Here is a 20,584-nt window from a genome sequence, read left to right on the forward strand (position 1 = left end):
TTAATGTCTATCATTTTCTAATTTCCAACGTTTAATTCGTCTTGTTTGCTAATCATAATGTTATAACTAAAAGTCGCGGAAGCTATCGAACCTATCCTAGAAATTGATCCGATTATGAAGATTAATCGAAAAGCTAAGTCAAAATCAAATATGCGAACAGAATTTAACGAGGTTCGGCTTTAAAGCCTACGTCCTCGGGCGAACAAGAAATCTTTATTGAAGGATAGATGAAGACGACTAACACAACCCGCAAGTTCGTCCCAAGATGGTACCGTATAGTAATAACCTTCTATACTAAATCTTCGACGACCGAGAAATTTAACACCGCTCAAAAACTATGAAAAATTTCTCTCACTCTTGCTCTCTCTCTAGCTCTCTAAAGAAGAGTTGTTGTTGCTTGTGTTGGTGATTGATTTAGATGTGTTGATTGGCTCCCCTATTTATATATAATATAAACCGACAATTTAGGCAATTGATTTCTAAAATTTAGAACCCATCAAACCGCCTATATCATATTGCTAAACCGCCTCTAAGCAATTGCTAAACCGCCAATTGTAGTTGCTAAACCGCCAATTCAAAACACAACCAAACCGCCTCTTACAATTCTCCACCTCGTACACAATTTGATACTCTTCAAATTTTGGACGAACACCAGGATACTCCTTGTAAGATATATCTGCTTCTTGTAACTTCATCCGACTGCGCCATATGACCATGGCTGCCTACGTACCCTTTTACAGGATCAAGCCTACCGTAGTTCTACCAACCCTTCACATAGAGATTACCTTGTCGCCATTACGCCCTTTCGGGCAACTTAACACGAGCCGATTTGTAGCAATTTCAGACAATGTTGAAACTTGCTACACGTCACCACTTTAGTCAACATGTCCGCGGGATTCTCATCTGTGTGTACCTTCATGAGAGAAACATCACCTTCCTCTATGACATCTCGTACAAAGTGATACCTGACATCGATATGCTTAGTACGAGCATGATGGACCTAATTCTTCGCCAAGTGGATCGCACTTTGACTATCACACCATACATCCACGCACTCCTGCTTAATCCCTAGATCATCCAGAAGACCCCACAACCACAATGCTTCCTTCACACCCTCGGCCATAGCCATATACTCGGCCTCCGTAGTAGATAACGCAACTGTAGATTGTAACATCGATCGCCAACTAACTGGAGCACCATGTACCTTAAATACATAACCAGTAGTAGATCGTCTTCTATCTAGATCGCCAGCATAATCCGAGTCAACATAACCGCTTACCTGACATGTGTCTCCACCAAAGCACAAACCCGTATCAACGGTACCCTTTAAGTACCTCAAGACCCACTTCACAGCTTCCCAATGTGTCTTCCCGGGGTTTGCCATAAACCTACTAACCACACTGACCGCTTGTGAAATATCCGGACGAGTACACACCATAGCGTACATCAAACTGCCAACTGCACTAGCATACGGTACACGATCCATATGATCCTTCTCCACCGTAGTAGTGGGAGATTGTTTTCCCGAGAGCCTGAAGTGTGGTGCCAAAGGTGTTGACACCGCCTTCGCATTCTGCATCCCGAATCGAGAAACTACTCGTTCGATGTAACCTTTTTGACTCAAGTACAATTTCTTACTTGACCGCTCTCTCTTAATCTCCATTCCCAGTATCTTCTTTGCAGCGCCCATGTCTTTCATCTCAAACTCTTGACTGAGTTGAGATTTCAACTTATCTATCTCCACCATGCTTCGAGAAGCAATAAGCATGTCATCCACATACAAAAGGAGATAAATAAAGTCACCTTCGCGAAGTTTCTTGATGTATACACAACAATCATAGTCACTTCTGCGAAAACCATGCTTTAGCATGAAAAAATCAAATCGTTTGTACCATTGGCGAGGGGATTGTTTCAATCCGTAAAGAGATTTCCTCAAACGACATACTTGATTTTCTTTGCCCTCAACCTTGTATCCCTCAGGTTGAGCCATATAAATTTCTTCTTCCAAATCTCCGTGCAAGAAGGCGGTTTTAACATCGAGTTGTTCCAGCTCAAGATCCCTGTGAGCAACAATACTCAATAGCACCCGAATAGAAGTATGTTTCACGACCGGTGAGAAAATCTCATTGTAGTCGACCCCTTCTTTCTGTGCATAACCCTTGGCCACTAGTCTTGCCTTATACCTTGTACCCTTGATCTGGGAAGAATCCTCTTTCTTCTTGTACACCCATTTACAACCAATAACAGACTTACCTTCGGGCAATGGGACAACCTCCCATGTCTTGTTCTTGTGAAGAGACTCCATCTCTTCTTGCATAGCAACCAACCAACTCTCTCTTTCCTCCGCGGTAATAGCTTGTTTGAAGGTGACCGGCTCGTCGTCTTCCACTGAGAGTGCATATTCAACAAGATTTGCCTGCCCATAATGCCTAAGAGGTTTGTCTGACCCTAACCTCTGTACCGGCTTATATAACCGTTTCGGCCTAGTGTGTACCGAAACATCCTGCTGTTGTTGTTGTAAAACTTGTGTACCTTGCCCTTGAACCTCCTCATGATCGGGTTCATCAATTTCCTCATCCTGAGTATTATCCTGATGCTCCACCTGATCATGATTCCTAGAAACCCGTTGGTCTTCGGCTTCTACTTCCACTACTTGAGCTTTAGTAGACCCAACATCACCACAACTAGGCACCGTAGCTTTCGCCATAGCTACAATAGATGACTCATCAAACACCACATCTCTGCTGATTACAAACTTCTTGTCTTCCGTACACCATAGCCGATAACCCTTGACTCCTGTAGCATATCCTAAGAAAATTGCCTTCTTTGCTCTATTGTCAAGTTTGTTACCTTTAACATGGTAATAGGCCGTACAACCGAAAACCTTAAGTCTCCCGTAATCTGCATGTTCACCTGACCACACCTCGTAAGGTATGCCGCCATCTAAAGAAGAATGTGGAGACCTGTTCACAATATGACAAGCTGTAGCAACAGATTCTGCCCACCATTCTACGCCTACTCCCGAATTGGAGCGCATACATCTAGCCTTCTCAAGTAGTGTACGGTTCAATCTCTCTGCGACTCCATTCTGCTGAGGTGTGTTTACTACTGTCCAGTGCCTCACAATGCCTTCCTGATTACAAAACTCCTTGAATGCCCCATCCGTGTACTCGGTCCCATTATCCGACCTTAACGTCTTCAGCTTTCGACCAGTTTTGTTCTCAACCATTGCTTTCCACACCAGGAATGTGTTGAATACCTCATTCTTATGCTTCAGAAAATAAAGCCAGACAAATCTCGAATGATCATCAACGAATGTAACAAAATACCTGGAACCACCCTTGGAAGGTAACTTTGCCGGTCCCCAGACATCGGTGTGTACGTAGTCTAATACCTCTTTGCTCCTGTGCTTGCTTGTAGAGAACGTCACCCTGTGTGCCTTCCCGAACACACAATGCTCACAAAACTCCATGCAAGGCTTCTTCATGTCCTTCAACAAGCCTTTCCCGCACATCAAAGATAGACCCTTTTCTGACATATGCCCAAGGCGCATATGCCAAAGCCTCGTACTAGCCGTTGGATCCCTTCCACTGATTCCTACTGCTACATCTCCCGTAATTGTTGTCCCCAAAAGTTTGTATAAATTACCGTAACGAGTACCTCTCATTACCACCAAAGAACCCTTAACGACTCTTATGGAGCCATTCTCTATAATTATCTTACAACCGTTCCGCTCCAACACACCAAGGGAAATTAGATTTTTCCGCAAATCGGGTATGTGTCTTACGTCCGTCAATGTTCTCACCACTCCATCGTGCATCTTGATCCGTATTGTTCCGAGTCCCACAGTTTTACATATACTATCATCACCCAGTATAACTGTACCACCATCTATACTCCTATAGGTAGTAAACATCTCCCTATTTGGGCACATATGGTGTGACGCTCCTGAATCAAGCATCCACTTATCGAAGATCTTCTCAGACACCTCTGTCACCGAGAAACATTCGTCCGCCTCTTCTGACACATATCCCGCCTCTTGCATCTCTTGTTTCTCCTTGTAGCCTTCGTTCTTTTGCTTCAACTTTCTCTTTGGACAAGCCGCTTTAAAGTGGCCAAGCTCACCACAACTAAAGCACGTTTTCTTGAAAGAGCCTCTAGATTTGGATCTAGATTTCCCGCCCTTTCCCTTTCCCCTTTCATTGCTCCTCCCCCTCGTTACAAACAACCCTTGTGCTTGATCCTTGTCTACTCCACCTGACGCCATACTGCTAGTAGCAACCTTACGAAGGTCATCTGCTAATAGCAAATTTCTCGTCTCTTCCATGCTTAGACTATCACCAACAAGCATCAAAGTTTGAACAAGGTTCTCATAGGATTTAGGTAATGAAAGTAACAATATGAGGGCTTGGTCCTCATCCTCAACCTTAACATCAATATCCTTCAAATCTGAGATAATCCTGTCAAACCTATTCACATGTTCCTGAATAGAAGAACCCTCTTCCATTCTACATGTGAATAATTTGGATTTTAAATAGACCCGATTCGTTAAAGTTTTCGTCATGAAACTGGTTTCTAGCTTTAACCACACACCCGCCGCCGTTGTTTCTTCGTCTACTAGGAACGCCACATCCCTCTCAAGACACAACATAATGGTAGCCCGTGCTTCGAGATCTAACTCTTCCCAATCCTCATCTGACATATCTCCAGGTTTCTTTCCCGTCAACGTCTTGTGTAATTTCTGCGAGATTAACAGATTCTTCATCTGCATCCGCCAATAAGAAAAATCGTTTTTCCCATTGAACTTCTCTATCTCATATTTCCCTGATTTGACCGTACCACTTCTCGATCCCATCTTCTCTTCGTTCAATCTCAACAAGGCTCTGGTACCAATTGTTATAACTAAAAGTCGCGGAAGCTATCGAACCTATCCTAGAAATTGATCCGATTATGAAGATTAATCGAAAAGCTAAGTCAAAATCAAATATGCGAACAGAATTTAACGAGGTTCGGCTTTAAAGCCTACGTCCTCGGGCGAACAAGAAATCTTTATTGAAGGATAGATGAAGACGACTAACACAACCCGCAAGTTCGTCCCAAGATGGTACCGTATAGTAATAACCTTCTATACTAAATCTTCGACGACCGAGAAATTTAACACCGCTCAAAAACTATGAAAAATTTCTCTCACTCTTGCTCTCTCTCTAGCTCTCTAAAGAAGAGTTGTTGTTGCTTGTGTTGGTGATTGATTTAGATGTGTTGATTGGCTCCCCTATTTATATATAATATAAACCGACAATTTAGGCAATTGATTTCTAAAATTTAGAACCCATCAAACCGCCTATATCATATTGCTAAACCGCCTCTAAGCAATTGCTAAACCGCCAATTGTAGTTGCTAAACCGCCAATTCAAAACACAACCAAACCGCCTCTTACACATAAAACAATCTTCATTTTTTTTGCTTCATTCTCAGGATGAAGTCATAAACTGTAAAAATAATGCCTCAATAGTGTCAATACAATGCTTTGAGAACCATGGGGCCAACATTTTGCTCATTACGACTTGGTGGGCGCCTGGGTGGGAGTTCAATACTCTCTCTTCTCTCTCTCTGTCAATTATATATATACGGGTTTATGAGTTGTGTCGATTGCTTTGATGTTATGTGACAAAGAAACAACAAAGTCTGGAGAGAAACTGTTAACTCTTGCTTTTCATTCATATCAGTAAGAATTATATATAGAGAAGTTATAAGTAGATTAACATAAATGAATACATAGAATCTAATGCAACGGGAGAGGGACTTGTCACGTATCCATGGGTCTTATAAGGTCCCCATCCTAATATCGCAAACTGATAGAATCAGTGATAAAGAGATAACTCTTATTCCATGATCATTGTTGGTTACAACCAAAATATATGTAGAGTCTCGCAATCATTTTGTTAAGTAAAAAGACTAATTAAGATATCTTCTCAATATTACGATATATCTTTCGTAGATACAATAGTTAATAATATATTTGAAAGATACATAAATAATATTATGTAAAGTCTTCATCATGTAAAACGTACATGTGGTTGATGTTATCATGATCCAATTATAGATAGGGTCCACGGGTTTTAGGCCCAAAATAAAATTAAAAAAGGAATAAAGGTCCAATCTTCTCAGAAAATAGTATTTTACTCATTTTCCCTTTTGGAAGAAACATTGTTGATACATAGTGTGTTATGTATGACACATATAAAAAAATGAAATAGTGTGAAACTTTAACAAAAAATAACACGTTATTTATGAAATAAAATAAGAATCAATAAACAGAAAAATACAGTAACTTTGACATCTAGACATACTTTAACTATACTAAATGTTTTGTTGCAAAAATATATGTAATTGATACTAGATAACTTGTATATTGAGAAACAGATAGTATGTTTGAAATCAATCGAAAAAATCTGAGGAAAAAAAAAGAGAATTTTGGGGATTGATTTTCAAAAGTGGGGTTTTTCTTATATAAAAGGTTATAATGGGTATTATGATTAAATAGAAATGATAGAGATCTGTTTTTTCTATAGAGATAGGTCAATTTGGACTAAATATCCATTTTAATTATTATTTTAACTTAAAATCCTATATTAATATTAGGGTGGACTAAATGTGTGTTAAGGTGTAGATTTTTGGACTAGGAATCCAAAAATTATTATAGATATTAATCTCACTTACAACCCCCCTCAAACTAAGCTGGTCGTTAGTTATATTAATTATACGTCTTGCAATTTGTCAAGTCTTTTTCAAACTCTTTTTCTTGCTTTTGAACCTTTTTCAGTCTTTTCATTTTCAAATAGTAGATGTAGATTCTTATATACCCCAACTAAAGAAGTGGAAAACTCGAACTAGATCATCTCCTTTTTTTTTCTACAAATTTTCCCTTAATTGTTAGAGGGAGTTTAAGGTGCTTGGGTGAACCCAACCTTTGGGCTCTCCAACCCAGGAGTCCTGAGGTTGGGCTCTCAAATGAGAGTTGGAGCTGGGGGAGCTCCCAACCTCCAAATCAGACCGTTGGGAGTCCCCAACGGCACAATTCGGGTGGATCCCCTATTTAAAGGGGATCCACCCTAATTGATTTTTCATTCCTCTCTTTTTCTATCTTCAAACTATTCATCTATCTCAAACTATCTTCTCTCTATTGAATCAATCTCTTCTTTTTTTTTCTTTATTCACTTCAGTGGCTAGTCCAAATTCTGAATATAATAATAATGAAAGCTTTTTATACTTGTTAAATAATTGTCTGAAAGTTGATTGATCGAATCATGGGGTCGAAGAAACTTTTGATTTTAATGGAAAACCCAAACTCATCAGTTTCTACTAAGCGTTATAGTCATGTAGATAATATTATGCTCGTTAATGCTTATTTACATATCGCCACCGATGTGATTATTAGAAATGATCAAAGAGCGGGTACTTTTTGGAACAAGATTGCTGAATATTTCAACGAACGTACAAACCAAATTCGTGCTCTGGAGGGTCTTAAATATCGTTGGAGCGAGATTAACAAGCAATGTTCGAAGTTTTGTGGTCATTTGACATTGTTGCAAAGGAACCCAAAGAGAGGAGAAAATGATAATGATTAGGTAATTACTCTGATTTTACATTTTTTAGCCTAGTGTCTTTACTTTTTATTTTTGACAACATTATGAAATTTAAATTTTTTTATTTGCAGTTGAAGTCTGCGCATGAATTGTTTGAACATGACATTGGTGGCAAAACTTTTAAGTTCGAACATTGTTATAAAATTTTGAAAGACCATCCCGAATGGTCATCAAACAAAAGAAAACCTTCTTTCGACGAAGGATCTCCTTATACAACCCAACAAAGACCACTTGGAAGAAAAGCAAGCAAGGAAAAAAATAAAGTCAAAAGTGGTGAAAATTCTTTAACGTCTGAATTTTAGAAAGAGAGAACGCAAATCATCAGTCTAGAGTTAAACTTCTGCAAGAGTCCATAAATGTTCAGAACAAATGTATAGACTTGCAAAGAGAAAATATAGTTGTCAACCAAAAAGAAGAAAATGTGTGAATGCAAATTAGGGTAGAACTGATAAACAAAGACACTTCAAACATGTGTCTCGCACAACTTGTAATTCATAGGAAATTGATGGAAGATTGGGTGAATGAGATTTAGATTAGTTATAATTTATTTTTTAAAGTTTTATTTTAGTTGTTTTAATTATCTATGAATTTTATTATATTTTGGGTTATTTCCCTAATGGCCCCCTACTTTGTGACCAGCTTCCCGCCTGGCCCCATACTTTACAAGAAATACCCATATGGCCCCCTTCCGTTATAACACCGTCACTCTCTCTCCTCCATCATGTTTTCTCTCTCTGCCAACTCACGCCACATCATCTGTTACGCCACCTCATCACCTTCTCCGGCAGAGGTCGCCGGCCGGCCAAATTTCCGGCCGGCGACCTTCAATTTTTTTCTCTCTCTAAAAAAAAATATATTTTTTTTAAATTTCCTCTCACATCTCTCTCTCTAAACTCCGGCGAAGGGGGTTTCCCTTCGCCGGAGTTTAGAGAGAGAGAGATGTGAGAAGAAATAAAAAAAAAAATTTATTTTTTAGAGAGAGAGAGAAAAAATTGAAGGTCGCCGGCCGGAAATTTGGCCGGCCGACGACCTCTGCCGGAGAAGGTGATGAGGTGGCGTAATAGATGATGTGGCGTGAGTTGGCAGAGAGAGAAAACATGATGGAGGAGAGAGAGTGACAATGTTATAACGGAAGGGGGCCATATGGGTATTTCTTGTAAAGTAGGGGGCCAGGCGGGAAGCTGGTCACAAAGTAGGGGCCATTAGGGAAATAACCCTTATATTTTAATAAATTTTTTAATTATTTTTAATTACAACAATTTAAAAATCGAATTTGGGAGTCCATGTTGGGAGCTCGACGTTGGAGTTGAAAAATATCAGGAACTTCCAAAATTGGGAGCCCGAACCCCTACATTGGACTTGCTCTTAGAAAAAGTAATAGAAGAAAATCGAATTAGAAGAAAAATAGAAGTATGCGTAGAGTTCAGAAAATTTTAGTCAAATTCATTCGTTCTTCTGCTTAAGAAAATTCAGAGAGAAATTAAGCAGTGGGGTCCTTGAAAGGACCACCCGCATATTCAAATTGAGGTGGATTAATAAGAGAGGGAATAAAGATCCAACGAAGTTGGGCTCAAAAAACCATTTTCTACTTTTACACTTTTACACTTTTACAATACTATATTTTTCTTTGCCAGAATCTTGTGACATTCAGTTAGTTATCTTTGAAGGAATATTTTCTACTTCCTCTTGAGATTAAGTGGTGGGGATTATTTTGTTAATATCCAAATATGAATTAATGAAAATACTAAGTGATTGATCATTCCAGTTTAAACTTGACTTACAAAACGTTATCTTTTTAGAAAAATTTTGAAATCTTTTGTTCAGTTCAGCACCTCAATGCAAGTCCTAAATCGGTTAGTGAATATGACAATTGATATCTGAATCTAAAAATAATATATCACGTAATAATATTACAATATCATAAATGTTAAATAATTTTCTCGAAATCGAATTTGAATTAGATTTCGTAAATCCATTGTCATATCCACTGAATATTGTCATGTCCATTTCCTGACAAGGATATATCTGATAATAATTTTCGAATATCCTAAATTTGGGCTAATTTCCTCCTTATCAAATTCGGATGGAATTTTTCGAATATCTACTGACATACTTTCCTAGGTGTAAAATTCTTAGATCTTTTTTGACTAAAATCTTACTTTGCTTCTTAGATTTTCTTGACATAAAGAGAGGGAGAGGGATAAATAAACACTAATATGGAGAATCATTTAGATTGCCCACACAAATGAGTGTAAATATGAAGAGACTTATAAGAACAAGATCCCTGAATAGATCCAGAAATGATTAAAGAAAATAGAGAAGAAAAAAAATCTTTAGAATTTCACTAGGAAAAAGTTGTTCAAACACTATATAACATGAACCCTTGACCTGAGTTTTTACACCCAATTCCATTGTTCAAAAAATGATTGCTAGATGCTTTACCTATTTGTTTTTTTGTTTATAAAATTTGTGGAATATGATTGTAGTTCGTAAGGCAGGTTGCATTTAGTAAGCACTCGCAGATTTAGCTATCTACTTATCAACATATCTCCTATTTCAGTTCTATTTGGGGCAAGATGGGACGTACTGTATCATAATTTCAATTTTCGAATTGAATCTGAAAAGCACAACTGAATTTTTCTGACCTAATTGTATTGGCGGAGTCGGAGTCGGAATCGGAGGTCCAGGAGGAGAGTTATCTCAAACAGGGAATTCGGAGTTTCGTCTCTTTCAGGTCCTTCTCTTTGTGCCATATAGATTAATCTTGCCTTATTGTTGTAGTTTAAAATGGATTACCTTCGAGAAGAGCTCAAAATTGAAATATTCTCCCGCTTACCTGTTGAATCAGTCTTAAATTGCAAACTAGTTTGCAAATTATGGAATTCTCTCCTTCATCTTCCTTATTTCGGCGATATGCACATTCGTCACCAACTACTTCGGAAGGTTGATCGTGATCAATTATACCCCAATCATTGTGAGACTTCTGATAAGGTGGGATTTCTTTCCTTGACTTGTGAAAAAAATAGCCCTCTTTCCTACTTAGAATATGATCAAGGTAAAAGGTCTTATTTAACTTTTAGAACAATCAATCATCCTCTCATTAAGAAGAGAAAGAACAAGATTGCCTTGGTTGGTTCATGCAATGGTTTAATTTGCTTCTCCGTACCCTCCCCCTGTTATGGCATCGACGATCCTATCTACATCTGTAATCCCCTCACGAACGAATGCACAAATCTCCCAAAATTTAACATTCTTCGTGACTACGAGGGAGTTCCTATTGACAAAAACTCTTCTTATGGGGTTGGTCGAACAGTTAGCGGATTTGGGTACCATCCGTTGACTAAAGAATACAAGATTGTTAGAATAATATACTACGATAGACGTAGTATTGGACGTGTTCAAGTTTACACTTTAGGCAGTAGATGTGGATGGGTAAACAAAGGAGAAATAACTTACTCGTTGATTAGACGAACTGTTCTTGCTAATGTAACTCGGGGTATCCTAGCCAATGGAGCTCTTCACTGGATAGACTTCAAAGAATTGCGTGTTGTTGCCTTTGATTTGGCTGATGAGGAGTGGAGCGTGCTCCCTTTACCACCTTTTGTCCGGTCAGAACAGTTTATAAATTACCAAATCCGGGTGTTAGGAGATTGCTTATGTGCTGTTCAGGTTTTCCCATATGGTGTTTTAAACCTATGTTCGTTCAAGAAGAGCGGTGAGTGGGAGAACATTTTTAGTTTCCCATTTAATTTCCATAGGATAGTGGACGAAAATTGGCCTATCACCCTCACAATTACGGGCGAACTACTGATGCGACGATGCACAAAGTGTCTCATTCGTTATGATGTGAAAACTGCAATTACTGAAAACCTTGTTGAAGATATTGAAGATCTCAATATGGAATTACCCTATGAAGGAATTCACCACACCCACAGCTTTGTTTCACTTAAAGCAATTGGAGAAATTTGTAGAAATATAAGATGAACAGGTGATAATATAGTGAGTTTAAAGTGTCGCAACATCGATTAAGTTGTAGTTGCATATTAGCAAGAAACATGAACAAATTCCGAAGCGAGATATTATTTTCTTGGGTGTGATTCTTGTTCAATTATAAAGAAATGTCTAACAAATATGATGTAGCTTAGAATTGGTTCAATTGTTTTCCTTACAGTAATTCCTTTTTTCTTTTTTGCATTAAAAAATCTCTTCTCCACAAATTTAGTAGCAATATATTCTATCGAGTTACAACCTCTTTTTAATTCTAGCAAATTACTTTGTTATGTCTACCAACAGAGCCGGCCCTGGCCCAAAGCGAGCAAAGCCTCGCTTTGGGCCACAAAATTTTAGGGGCCACAATTTTCGTGAGTTGCCTCTAAAGTTTGTATATTCTAGGATTTGTTTTAGCCCAATTGAGCGGCCCAACACTGCGTTAAAAAAGGAAAATCAGTAACGGCAGCCACGAACGAATACTAAGCTAAGGGTGGCCCCACTTCTTTTAACTTTTTTTTTAAAGTGTGGGTCCCTTCCATGGTAAATCGTATCTCCTCTCTGTCTCATCTCCAATCCCACTCCCAAGTCCCCACCATGTCCATCTATTTTCCAAAAACCATGTCCATCTAATCTAATCCCAACCATCCAGAGACGTTGCACTTTTATTTATCAAATCTATCTTATATCTCTTGAAAAATATCTCTTATTTATCTTTCAACAGAAAAATCAATCTTATTTATATTCCATCATTCATCACCTCCCCATATAATATTTATATATAATTATTTATCCATAATCAAAATCTTATTCTCATATTTGGAGGTCACATTTGTTCGAAATAGATTTTATCATTTATTGACTTATATATATATATATATATATACATATAAAGTGAGAGTGTGTATCGGCTTTAAACATGTAAGACAACCTGAACGGTCTTTTACATGTCTTTCAGGATCAAAATATTTTTGATTCATGGTAGTTAATAGGACTAATCATGATTTAATTTTATATTTTATTCATATCTCGATACATATTAAATACAACGAATAGAACGAAAATTGGACTAGAAAATAGGGTTGTGAATAAAAGATAAATTAAAAGACTACATTTTTTTGTTGAACTTTTTGTTGAACTAATCAAAAGAGTAAATGATAAATCTATAGATCCGTTAACTATTTTATTTGCGCTTAATATTGTCAAGAGTACCAAGAGGTCAACTAAATACTCAACATCCCTACTTTGTTTAATTAATTTTCAAAAAATACTTTGTTTAATTAGAGATACACATCAATTTGGATGATTTAGTTAAGTAGACATGAGTGAAAATATGAGAAAATTACCATCAATTGGTCTACTTCTTCGTCTTCTGCGAATTACTAAATAATCTTAAGCTAACACATTTAGGAGCACCAGTGGATTCTTATAAAATACCAAATTTTACACAATAATTTAATGTTTTTTGTGAAATTTTTTGCACAAGCTTTTACTGGGCCACATTTTCTTAAATGGCTTCGGGCCACCGAATTATCAGGGCCGGCCCTGTCTACCAAGGGACTGACTTGCTGGATTACTTTCCTCTCCTTATATGGTTTCTCATTCTTCTTCATCCAACAAATAAAATTTTGAATTGTAGAGGGATCTGCTGCGTCCGTCATCAACCCGTCCGTGTAAATCAAAAGGGTTATTTAGTGCATAGACCCCAGTTATTTACCTATATTAGGGATCCACCCCCAAAACGATAATGCTTTAGGGGTTACCCCCCATTCTCTATTTTTCCGTCAAAAGCCCGTTAAGTTGCGAGTGTGCCAGTCACGTGAGCTTCCTTTGACAAATTTGCCCTCTCCATCAGCTTTACTGTTGGGGGTCTTTCCCTAAATAGTTGTTTTACAGTGGGGGTCATTCACCATTTTAATACTACTTCCTATTTTTCATAAGAAAGTTGTGATTTTAGTGAAAACAAAGTTCAACTCTCTTCCAAGTGAGTAACTAGGTCGAGGTTTAACCTGGGTTTTGGAGTTCAGCTATAATGGAGTTCTAGAAAAGAAGGTTTCAGATAAATGCCAGCTAAAATTCAGAAGTTTTTCAATCTTTTTCTCAAGATCAGACTGTTATTCGTGTAATGTATTGGTATTTCAATCTGTTCAAGATCAAGATCAAGAGAAAAAGATTGAAATACCAACTACATTACAAGAATAACAATCTGATCTTGAGAAAAAGAGAAAAAGATTGAAAAACTTTTGAATTTTTTTCAAAAACAAAAAACTTTTGCTTAATTGCTTCAAATTTAAGATCAAGTACTAAATTAAACATTAAAATTGAGCATAATGACTCAAACCTAACAATTATCTCCAATTTTAGCTAGCATTTATCTGAAACCTTCTTTTCTAAACTCCATTGTACGTAGCTGAGCTCCAAAACCCAAGTTAAACCTCGACCTAGTTACTCACTTAGAAGAGAGTTGAACTTTGTTTTCACTAAAATCACAGCTTTCTTATGAAAAGATAGGAAGTAGTATTAAATGGTGAAGGACCCCCACTGTAAAACAACTATTTAGGGAAGGACCCCCAACAATATAGTTGATGGAGAGGGCAAATTTGTCAAAGGAAGCTCACGTGACTGGCATGCTCGCAACTTAACGGGCTTTTGACGGAAAAATAGAGAATGGGGGTAACCCCTAAAGCATTATCGTTTTGGGGGTGGGTCCCTAATATAGGTAAATAATTGGGGTCTATACACTAAATAACCCAAATCAAAATTAAATATGATCTAGCTGCATTAGCCAAGAAAGATCTGACGCGTCTGTAAAACGCCGTAGAAACCTAATATATTGTGAAAAACAGATCAATATTCAGATGTAATAGCTGCTAGTGTGCCTTGTTCATAAAATAAAAAAGCTGCTAGTGTGCCCATTGCAACAAAAAAAGCTAGTGTGGCCCTTATCCATGTTGGGCTTTGTAAATATCTTGTGTGTTCCATGTCGTTTGCAAAACCCGTAGGTCTTCATCTAATCTGGACGTTGAGTTGAATCAACGGGTTCATATGAAACCAGTTTTAGGGCAAAGAGGAACCCAAACCTAAGACCTGTTATTTTGAATGGGTTTTTTAGGCCAAGACCCCCATTTATTTAGCTATATTAGGGGGACATCCCGAAAAACATTTTCGTTTAGGCGTTAACTCCCAAAGCTCATTTTCCGTTCAAATAGCCGTGAAGTAGTGGTTGTGCGAATCACATGCTCGCCTACTGACCAAAATACCTCCGTTTTAATTTTTTGTATATGGCCCCGATTTATTTAGCTATATTAGGAATACACCCCCAACCAAAATACCACTTGGAGCTTCACAAACACCTATTACTCAAGTATCTTCTTCCTCTCAACCATCAACTTCACAACCTGTAGTATCTTCTTCTTCTTTTCGAATAAGTGATGCTTCTAATATTAAAATGTTCACTATAAAATCCAGATTTTTCTCCAGTTTGTGGATCTGCTGAATCTAAGCAAATGGATTCTGGTTTCTATCTGGAGTTCACCAATTTCTTGTTTTTGCTCTTCTTCATTGTCAACTTGGGTTCTATTTTTTGCTCTGAATCTTGGTTAGTTGTTGAAGGACAATCTGAAAATCGATTTAACATGGATGAATTTCTTCCTCGGTTTCTTTTTCTTTGATTGCTTCTCCTTCTTCTTCAATTTCTTCTACTTCTATTCTAGATTTCAATTCTTCTCTAGCAAAATCTTTTCTTCGAAACTCATGTCTAAGAAATGGATACCAACTCCTTAAAACATGACTAAAAGATTCAAGATCAGATTTTTGTGAGAAACAATTATGAAACGAAGACTTTTGAAACCAATTACATCATTTTTGGGTACAACTACTACTAGTTGTTCTTCCATTCTTTTTTGGGTTCTGTTTGGTGGATATTATAACTTGAACTTGACCCATACAAGTAATTTTGGGTATAACTACCTCAGACTGGTAAAGACACGATCCACCCTATCATCGGAGTACAAGTGACACCTCGGCCAGAGTCACTCGCTGATTGGCTCTAGCTCGGGGAGAGTATGACCCTATCCAAATCCCAACCTCAGACTTATGAGACAGAGCACATAACAAGGATAAACCAACCGGAGTTACTCGTGGATTAGATCTAGCTCTGGCCTCTGGCTAGGGGTGAGCATGACCCAGTCTATGGGCGAACCTCGGAGTTGGTGGTTCGACATGTAACTAGGGTGATTCAACCGATCGTGAGATGGGAAGGTATTAGCTCGGGATAAACTATTCGAATGGACAAAGTATTTTGGTTGGAGTGTAGTCCTAAAATAGCTAAATAAATGAGAGTCATATACTAAAAATACGGACGGGGGTATTTTGGTCAGAGATCGAGCATGTGATTCGCACGACCACTACTTCACGGCTATTTGAACGGAAAATGAACATTGGGGGGTTAACGCCTAAACGGAAATGTTTTTAGGGGTGTCCCCCTGATATAGCTAAATAAACGGGGGTCATTCTCTAAAAAACCCCCATTTTGAATCTTTGATCATCGGAAATTGCTCTACTTAACCTAATTGTGGTGGTGACAGTCGGAAGTCTAGAGAGGAGTCGTCTCTTCCAAACGGGGGTAGCCTTATATCCCTCTCCTACAGGTCTCTTTTCCTCTCCCAGATTTATCTTGCCTTCTCTAAAGTATTAATTAGTAACTCAACAGTTTCTAGCATATGATTGATACATTTTCATATTTAACTTTTATTGTTCAAGACAGTGAGCTAATTGAGATGCAAAATGATAGAGTTTTGACAATTATACAAAACGATAACCCTTTTAACATTCTTTTTTTTTTCCTTATTTTGGTGACAAGTTCTTGTTGGGGATTTGGAATTGCTATATAAGTTGAAATGGAGTACCTACAACAAGAGATCAAAATTGACATATTTTCTCGCTTACCCATTGATTCAGTCTTAAACTGTAAACTAGCATGCAAATCATGGTATTCTCTACTTCATCTTCCTTACTTCGCTGATATGCACCTTCACCACAAACTACTACTAAAGGTTGATAATGTGGGTTTTCTTTTCTTGACCCCGGAAAAGAGTAGCCCTCTTTGCTATTTAGAGTATGATGAGAGAAAGAGGTCTTACACAATGGTTAAAAGGATCAACCATCCTCCAATTAAGAAGCGTGGCTCCAAAATTGCCATGGTTGGTTCATGCAATGGTTTGATTTGTTTCTCTGTACCCTCCCCTCGATACCGCATTGATGATCCTATCTACATTTGTAATCCGCTCACAAACGAATGTATAAATCTTCCAAAATTTAACATTCTTCGAGATTACAAGGGAGTCCCTATTGACAAAAACTCTTCATATGATCCTGGTCGAACGGTTAGCGGATTTGGTTATCATCCGTTAACTAAATTATACAAGATTGTTCGAATAATATACCACGACGTTCAGAGCGTCGGGCGGGTCCAAGTTTACACTCTAGGCAGTGGAAGTGGTTGGATAAATAAAGGAGAAATAATCTACTCTTTGGTTGATAGAACTATGCTTCTTCCAGTAGTAACACGGGGAATCCTTGCCAATGGAGCTCTTCATTGGATAGATTTCAAGGAATGGCGTATAATTGCGTTTGATTTGGCTGATGATGAGTGGAGCGTGCTCCCTTTACCACCTTTTGTTTGGGATGGTGCGTACAGAGAATACCAACTTCGGGTGTTAGGAGGGTGTTTATGTGCTTTGCAGTTGGTCCCATTTAAAGTTCTAAATGTTTTTTCATTTAAGAAGAGCGGTAAGTGGGAAAATATCTTCAGTATCCCATGTAATGGCCATTCAAGGTTGGATACTCATTGGCCTATCACATTCACATTTACGGGTGATCTACTATTGCGACGCAAAAAGGGTCTCCTACGATACAACAGGAAAACTGAAACTATTGAGGAACTTGTTGAAAAGATCGAAGATCTTGGTACACATCTCCACTTGTACGAAGGAATTCACCACACCAACAGCTTTGTATCACTGAAAGCCATGGGTGAAATTTCTAGGAAAATAAGAAATGATGATAATCCGACCAGTTGAAGGTATAGTACACTAGAAATGATTAATGCTTAGTTGCAGATGTAGCAGGAAATGTGAAACTCAAATACGGTTAGAATTGTTTCTTTAATTCATTTTATAGAAGATATGTCCGAAACTCAAATAAGTTTAGAATTGTTTCTTTAATTCATTTTATAGAAGATATGTCCGAAACTCAAATAAGTTTAGAATTGTTTCTTTAATTCATTTTATAGAAGATATGTCCGAAACTCAAATAAGTTTAGAATTGTTTCTGTGTTTTTCTTTAACATGCTTTTTGTATTCGCGATAGAAGTGCTTTATTTAGCGTCTTTCTCATAAGAAATGATTTCCTATCAACTTGAAATTCAGATTTGTTTGCAAAATTATATATTTCTTCTTTCATATGTTCTCTTAAATGTTCATTTTCAGACCGTCAACAAATGAAAAGGCTTTAGCCATAATCTGCCATCAAAAGTTGTGGAAATCATCTACCAATTGGCGTAAAAAAAAATCTGAAGTATCAAAATTTATAAACTTGTATCTGTAGGGACAATGTGGTTAGAATGTGATGTAGTAGATAAATATGCCACCCATGTAAGTTATGGTTTAGCATCAATTCCATTTCTTTATCTGCTTATCCAATGTTTTAGTCTTATTTTCTAGTTTATGCATGTAGTTACTTGACTTGACGGAGAAGATTGGATTTAACCTGAGCATATGTATTGAATAGATTAGTTATTGCTCCTCTTATTACAGATTCACATTATTTTGGCTCATCAAGTAATCACAATTTTCTGAATTCTGAATTCGGATGGTTTATGATATGACAGTCCTAGTTATGACTTCATGTAAGAGACAATTATTAGATTTGTTGTAGTTATGTTTCCAAGAATTTCATGTTGCTACGATTTGAAGGAAGAAACTCCAATTTTGCTGCAGTTGTTACCTTGGTATCATCTCGACTACGCATCATCCCTTGGTAACATACTTTTTGGATTATGTTGTCCGTTCAATTCATGCATTTGGATGAAAATGATTCGAGTGTCGTCGGGTGAGTTTAATAAGTTATTTCTTATTCGTCGTGTAGGTGGGTCCTGCTCCTGCTCTCAAATCTCAATGTCTCTGTTATTCCACTAGAGGCGTAGCTGCAGCTGCTTACCCTTTTTCATATGCGCACCTTATTTTTTCTTAGCTGAGGAAACATGCATCTTGAGCTACTCAAAAAGCTCATCTTGAACAGTTTTTTGTTAGTATCCACAACCTTTTCTTATCCTTTGTCTATACTCATGTAGTTTACATGCTCATGTATTGGCTTAAACTATTGGGGCATAACTAAAATCAAAATCGAGAGAAGAAATATTTATCTGGAGTCCAGATGAAGATAAGAATCGTGAAGCAATGAAATAATAAAATTCCTCTCAAAACGTTTTCGATTGCAATTATTGAATCCGTGGATAGTTGTATTTGTTCATTCAAAGTTAAAAAAAAAAGAATCATATTGAATCCGTGGATAGTTGTATTTGTTCTAATTGTGCACCAATTTTTTTTGAAACAAATATATGCAGCCCAACCGAGAAGAAGAGAGAAGGGAGGTGAGTCTAAGCTAATTTGAAATCCAAGCTATATAGAACTTGTAGGTATGCACCCCGTCAGATGTACAATATAGAAAGCTGGTGAAGATATATGTCTGACTGCCAGTGAAACCTCAAATTCCATCTCTTAAGAAAAAAATGTATTTATCAACACTTAAACTGACCGAGGCTGGTGCGGTTTTTGTCGCTGGTTCACCGAGCCTAATTTAGGGCTCTGACAGTGGTATAATAATATTCTCCTGTGGTACCACCAAAGAATAAAATTTCGGTTTCGATAAAAATTGTCTAAAGTGGAAACGTTTTGTGGAAATGTTTCGGTCTGTGTTGAAATTTTACAAATTTGTCGAAATTTTATTATCTTTATTAACGTTTGTTTACTATGAAATGTTAGTATCTTAGAGGCCTAATTGCAATAAAATAGAAGTTAGAAGGCTAATATGAGTTTAGGGGGTAAATTGAATTAATTTTTAACCATTCTGTTAATTTGAGGGGCCATATTCACTTCAGAAATTTTTTAGGGGTTAAATAATAATTAGTTTTAAGGTTTTAAAAACACCCCTCCAAAGTGTTAAGGCCTTCCCTGCAAGCATAGGGACAGTTAGGAAGGGGTGCCGATAACACTTTCTGGAGGGGCTTCTAGAATTATAATCGCTTCAGTCGCTAATGATAGAGATTTGGAAGTCATGGAGAAACTTCAACAAAAGAAAGAAGAAATAACGATGAACAGGAGTAAGGAGGAAAAAACAAAGAAAATTAGAAAAGCTACAAAAAGAGCGCGAAGAACAGTCTAAGCTTCAGCAAAAGAAGGTCACAGAGTACCGTCCCTTCTTGTCCTAAAGTAGTGGGAATGTTAGTGAGTTAGTGGATTTTACAATCTATATTTGAACCCTACAATCATATATCACATAATAATATTACAGTATTTGCTAAAAAAAAAAGGGTTATTTTGCGAAAGGGTCATACATAAGTACCGGGTTTTGCGAAAGGGGCATGACCTTTTATTTTTTTGCAAAAGGGTCGTGGACTAGTGTTGACCAGTTAAGTTCTAACACCGTTAATCTAAATCCATTACTTAAAAAAATATATTGTTACATTTAAGAAATTTATGCAATTTTGACACTAAATTCGCAAAGGTGAAAAATAAGACATCCACCTTGAAAAACATTATTTTTCTAGATTTTCTAGCATTACATATTTAAATAATGAATTTCATAATCTAATACATGATGAATAAATGATATAATCAAAATATATTTATGTGAAATATAAAAAAAGGAAGCAAAATTTCAACTCCGGCATA

The 20,584-nt window shown here is 37.3% G+C and overlaps 2 protein-coding genes across 6 annotated transcripts; both read left to right on the plus strand.

Annotated features, from left to right (window-relative positions):
* Positions 1–10,433: 10,433 nt before the first annotated feature.
* On the plus strand, positions 10,434–12,405 carry LOC147543455 (F-box protein At3g07870-like). Its single transcript, XM_086635443.1, has 2 exons — positions 10,434–11,607; positions 12,284–12,405. The coding sequence occupies exons 1-2, from the start codon at positions 10,434–10,436 to the stop codon at positions 12,403–12,405; spliced, it is 1,296 nt and encodes a 431-aa protein (XP_086491569.1).
* A 3,773-nt stretch (positions 12,406–16,178) lies between these two features.
* On the plus strand, positions 16,179–19,659 carry LOC147543456 (F-box protein At3g07870-like). 5 transcript variants are annotated; one of them, XM_086638099.1, is made up of 4 exons: positions 16,198–17,782; positions 17,895–18,527; positions 18,570–18,671; positions 18,780–19,116. In XM_086638099.1, exon 1 carries the CDS (start codon positions 16,532–16,534, stop codon positions 17,711–17,713), a length of 1,182 nt encoding a protein of 393 aa, XP_086494225.1. In that variant the 5' UTR covers positions 16,198–16,531; the 3' UTR covers positions 17,714–17,782; positions 17,895–18,527; positions 18,570–18,671; positions 18,780–19,116. The 5 variants fall into 5 exon arrangements, with proteins under 5 accessions (XP_086494224.1, XP_086494223.1, XP_086494225.1 ...); XM_086638101.1 differs by lacking the exon at positions 17,895–18,527 and adding an exon at positions 19,258–19,659 and having other exon boundaries at positions 16,207–17,715; positions 18,559–18,671; positions 18,780–18,938; XM_086638098.1 differs by having other exon boundaries at positions 16,179–17,791; positions 17,900–18,671.
* Positions 19,660–20,584: the final 925 nt, after the last annotated feature.

The sequence above is a fragment of the Eschscholzia californica genome, unplaced genomic scaffold, assembly GCF_041429995.1.
Source record: "Eschscholzia californica isolate CP2 unplaced genomic scaffold, dmEscCali1.0.p SCAF_4, whole genome shotgun sequence".
NCBI classification, from domain to species: Eukaryota; Viridiplantae; Streptophyta; class Magnoliopsida; order Ranunculales; family Papaveraceae; genus Eschscholzia; species Eschscholzia californica.